The 4,788-nt window shown below is 40.6% G+C and overlaps 1 protein-coding gene across 1 annotated transcript in view; it reads right to left on the reverse strand.

The window, feature by feature from the left end:
- Positions 1 to 209: 209 nt before the first annotated feature.
- LOC121662335 (vegetative cell wall protein gp1-like) overlaps positions 210 to 4,788 on the reverse strand; it is an 8,894-nt gene continuing 4,315 nt past the window's right edge. Inside the window, exon 2 of the mRNA XM_042023381.1 lies at positions 210 to 4,783. Within this exon, the coding sequence (XP_041879315.1) occupies positions 4,237 to 4,783 (547 nt within the window). The 3' untranslated portion in view covers positions 210 to 4,236. The remainder of the gene's footprint in view (positions 4,784 to 4,788) is intronic.

Genomic DNA, 4,788 nt, shown 5'->3' on the forward strand with positions numbered 1-4,788 from the left:
TAACTGAGAAATACCTGACTTACGGAAACTTCACAGTAAAACCTGGAATTATATATCACGGTTCCACTTGTAGCACTTATAAGTCTCTGAAAACCAAGTTTTTGTAATGAAAGAGGTAATTAAATACTAGTTTCAGTTGTACTATTAGACATTCACCTAAGACAATAAAGAATATGAAATGAAGAGCATTAGGCTTTTCTTATAGGATATGCTGTGCTTTAAAACTTATTTTATTGATCCTAAAGTTACAAGATCAATTACTGACATTTTCTTGAGGATCAATCTTGGATTAAATGGCAAAATGAAGAAAAGGTTTTCATATGTACTATATCCAAAAGCAGAAACAGATTGCCGTTCTCATGTGAACATTCAGAAACCTTTTCTGATTATTAAACAGTATGTCTGAAATATATCTAAGTTATACCAGCCGCCATAGCGCTTTTTGGTGAACCAAAGAAGTCCTACAGTGAAATCAAACTTTGAGTAAAATCTGTACTACCTTAATACAATTTCCCTCTAACATAATTTTTCCTGTTTTTAGATCCATGTATATTCTGTCTGTCAATTACAATGCAAAGTATAAGTAAGATTTAAGCAAGGATGTTGGAGTGTGAAAATAATTCATGTGAATTGCTAATAGGCTGGTGGGAATACATTTTTTCCACATGAAGGCAAATGCTGTCTCATCAAAGACAGCAGACTTGATTTTCCACTGCTTCATCCCTTGACTAGCCACTATTACCTGCAGAAGGGACACAAAAGCTGAGAGCAGTCTGCTACTAAATCAGTACTCCACTGTGACCAAAACAGTAGTATTGCACCTATTCTTCCCTTCCTTTGAACAGATGCGAGTAAAGCTCACAAATTAAAACAAGCCATAGGACAAAAAGAAGTCTTGTCATTACTTCAGGTAGGCAAAATGGAGATTTGATAGCACATACATGTTCCTCTTCCATTCTCCCTGGTTTTGCTACTTAAGGCAGAAGCCTTGCAGTTATCACCCTTCAGTGACATGAACTGATCAGGTGTGCATTCACCTTGACAATCCTGTGATGGAGAATGGGAAATAAAGGGACAGCATGAGTCCTCTCAGGTAATTAACCAAAGCTCCAATGCTTCCCACACCAGCCTATTTTCAATTTCGGCACAGTATAGTTTATACACCCTAACATTATTGCTCAGAAGATAGAATGATTCAGGTTTACTAAAAACAGCTTCACAATACTGCAATCATGCCTGTGAAGCTTCATCTTGTATCCTGTGTTTGTAAGTTTCTTCTCACTGAGAAATAAATTTGTGTGGTGTTTTGTGTTTTATCAGAAAAGTTAGTCACCAGATACCTGAAACACTGATGTACCATCTTTAAGAAAACATGGCTTGTTTGGTCAATCTGCCTGCCAATTCTTTTCCCTGCATTTAAAAACATATGTATAATACCATAGGTGACCTCCCTTAATACTGCTGTCCATACAAAACACTAATAACTGAGAAATAATATGCTACTGCTGCATCCTGTCATGCCAGAAGATCAAGATTACTTTGAAGATTATTTAGAGTAGGTGTTACATATCATTTGTGCCCAGATCCACTGAAGTCAATGAAACGACGCCTACTGGCTTCTGTGGGAGTCTGACTTGGACATTATTCTGGCAATCTGTCCACCACTAAATTAAACTATTCCAGGGGATAAAAGCCCAAATGAAGAAAAGTAGAATTTGGGAACTAAAACAGCCGCAAATAAATATTCTAATTCAATGGCATCCTGAAAAGACTTAAATAAAACACAAACACACTTACACAGGCATGTACACACACATACATACAAAAAAAGTTATGACTTTAACAATCTTAAAAATCCATAGTCTAAAATTGTTTACATTTAAACAATTGAGTATAATAGGTAGCTTTCTTGACTTTCCATTTATTTCCCTGAGCACTGATCTTTGGAACATCTGGAATTTCAGAATTGTCTAGTTCATAATTCCTAAAATAATTATCTTAAGTAAAATGCTGCCTTTTTATGACAAAAATCAATTCCCTAAGTAAAACTAGGATACAACTTCCATGAACTACAATGTATATAGCCAAATTTTTTAAAACCCAACAACTATTATTACACATCTGCATCTGTATTTAGGCACCTAGCTGGTTCATCTGTTTTTCAAAGTCACCCTGCAGTCTAGCAGTTCCCGTTTAATTCAGTATCAGGTACTATGCTGTCTCATAAACTCATTCAATTGGAGACCTACATAATGATTTAGCCTCCCTGCTTTAGTTACTCATTTTGCAAAATCTCGTTTGTGTAAGCAATACAGTAAGTTATGGGATTGGTCTTGTGCCTAAATCAATGTTACAGGCAAAGATTACAGACTTCTCACTTTCCCATAAGGGGTTAAGAAGGTGCATCTGCAGAGAGGCAGCATAAAACCAATCTTCAGCACTAAAATGGGACTTAGCTAGGGCATATGTTTTAGACTGGCATTCCACACCAGGAAATCTGCCGGCCAAAAGGAGCTCTATTTTAAATTTCTGCTATTTAGAACTACTTGACAAATTGGCAACTGCTGCTTTTCGCTCTTCTCTAGATTAGAGCTTTAATTGTGAGCTTCACAGACATCATTTTGCAACTTTAAGACTTCTCAGGCATTCTGCATTTTAAATTACACAAAGTGTGCAAGTCAAAACATTTTAGAAAACAACAGTGCAGAGATATTTGAATATTTTAGAATCAAATCTCTCTCTCCAGTTCTAAGGCTGCAAATTACGTCAGCCTCTCTGCAGCTAAAAAGTTCAAAATAATTTTCCATGAACCACAGAAACAGACTGTAACTTTGCATACTCTTAACTATCCCTCCACTCTGTCTCCCCTCCTCTTCCACCTTCCCCCCACCCCCCAGCCCCTGGGTAGCTGATACACTGGCATTATGCAGCAGGCTCCAAACACAGGATTAACAAAAAGGTTATTTTGTACTACTTCGTTTCAATATGCCTTAACTGGAGGAGGGGGTATTGAGCCAAATGCAACCAGGAGAGTTGCTTTTTGGTTCTTCCTGCAACATGAAATCAAGCCTTTGTCTGTTCTCAAATGGTGTAATAAAATCTGCTTCTCTTTAATTAGCACTTTTTTACACTATCTGGTACTGGCATTCCACAGCAGAATCCAAAAGGAGGATTTAGCACTTTTTCTCTGTGCAGAAACCCTTTTTAATACCTCGAAGTTCATGAAGAGTTAACAGCTTACGATCCCATTACGATCCCCTCCCCCTTTTCAGAAATTAGACTGGCCTTTCTTTAAGCAAACAAAACAAACAAACAAACAAATCTCTGCTTTAAAATAGGAGTATAAATACTGTTTTGAAGACACATTTGGCAGATGTCTTCCAGGAGGGTTTATCTTTTTTTTTTCTTTTTTTTTTTTTTTTTTTTTTATCCTTTAAAACTGTGACTACTGCACCAGTTAAGGCTGTTTACAATATATGTATTTTTCAAACAAAACTTTTAATATTCAAGCTTACCAGATTGATGAATTGTAACAGGTAAAATGGAACTCTTTACAAGGTAAACCATGTAGTTGTACAAAATAGAATTATACCCTTCACCTGTGCAAAACAAAAAGAAATCCTGCCTTGCATTAAAAACACAGAACCTGTTTACAAAAAGGAATGTGTACTACATTTGGACTTCCTTTTTAACTGCCATATCCTAGCAACATCTCAGTTATTTTAGTAAAGGAACTAATCATCGATTTTTAAACTGCAGTGAATTTACCAAACATTTTCACTATAGACTTCTGAAAGCTTTTACAGTAAGAAGTTATCAACAAAAGCAGGCACGTTAGTGTACAAAAACGTTGTTGATTTTTTTTCCTGTTTCTTTTTCAAAGTGCAGGTTTTTCTCAATGTGCATCTTACAAGACCAACGAATGTTTTAACTCACTAAATCTTAAAACAGAACTCAATTCTCCCAAGGAGTAGTGTAAACGTTAAAGATCCCCAATACACCTCTAGTAAACGTGACACAAATGTCTCTGCGTTGTTTAGAAATTTAGCTCTTTTGAGAGGTAAAGAAGCTTCATGACACCTTTTCCTTACACTGGCTGGTTATCATAAATGGGTAACTCTGGACTGCTAAAGCTGGAGACTGATGAATCACTTGAAGGGAACTAAACTTGGCTACAGAGGAGAGGCGACGGGAGGAACCAACCCTTAGGCGTTTCTTGCGCAGCCTTCGGAAAATTCAGCTGCCGGCGGACGAAGGGTCGGTGTGGGGGAGGCAAAGGGGGGAAGGAAGGGGAAAGCAGGGAGGGAGGAAGGAGAAGCTTCCGCAGAGCCAGAGGCACGGCGGCACGCCGCCCGTGTCCCGCTGCGCCCGCCGCGGCGGGACCATCCCGTCGGTAGTGCGAGAACTGTCCCCGAGCCCCGTGTCTGCGAAGTGCTGGCGGGCCCGCTCCCGGCTGTCACGGCGATCCGGGGGCCAGGCGGGGAGCTGGGCGTCCCGGTGGCGGTCGGCGCTAGGTGCCGTGAGCGCAGGGCTCCCCGGGGTAGATCTCCTCGTAGGCGGGGGGCTGCTCGCTGGGCAGAGGGTAGCAGTAGGGGTAGGAGGCGTTGAGCTCGGGGTCCATGGGCGAATAGCCGGGCAGCTCGACGGAGGGATGTCCTCCGCAGTGCACCTCCACGCCGGCCTCGTCGAAGACGTGGAAGACGCCCACGTTGATGTAGGAGACGGCCTGGAAGGGGCAATCCCCGGGGCTGAGTTCGGGCTCGCCGCCGGAGAAGAGGGAGCCCTGGC

The sequence above is a fragment of the Corvus kubaryi genome, unplaced genomic scaffold (assembly GCF_017639235.1).
Source record: "Corvus kubaryi isolate FWS band 111438036 unplaced genomic scaffold, C.kubaryi_AGA036_p1.0 37249, whole genome shotgun sequence".
NCBI lineage: Eukaryota > Metazoa > Chordata > Aves > Passeriformes > Corvidae > Corvus > Corvus kubaryi.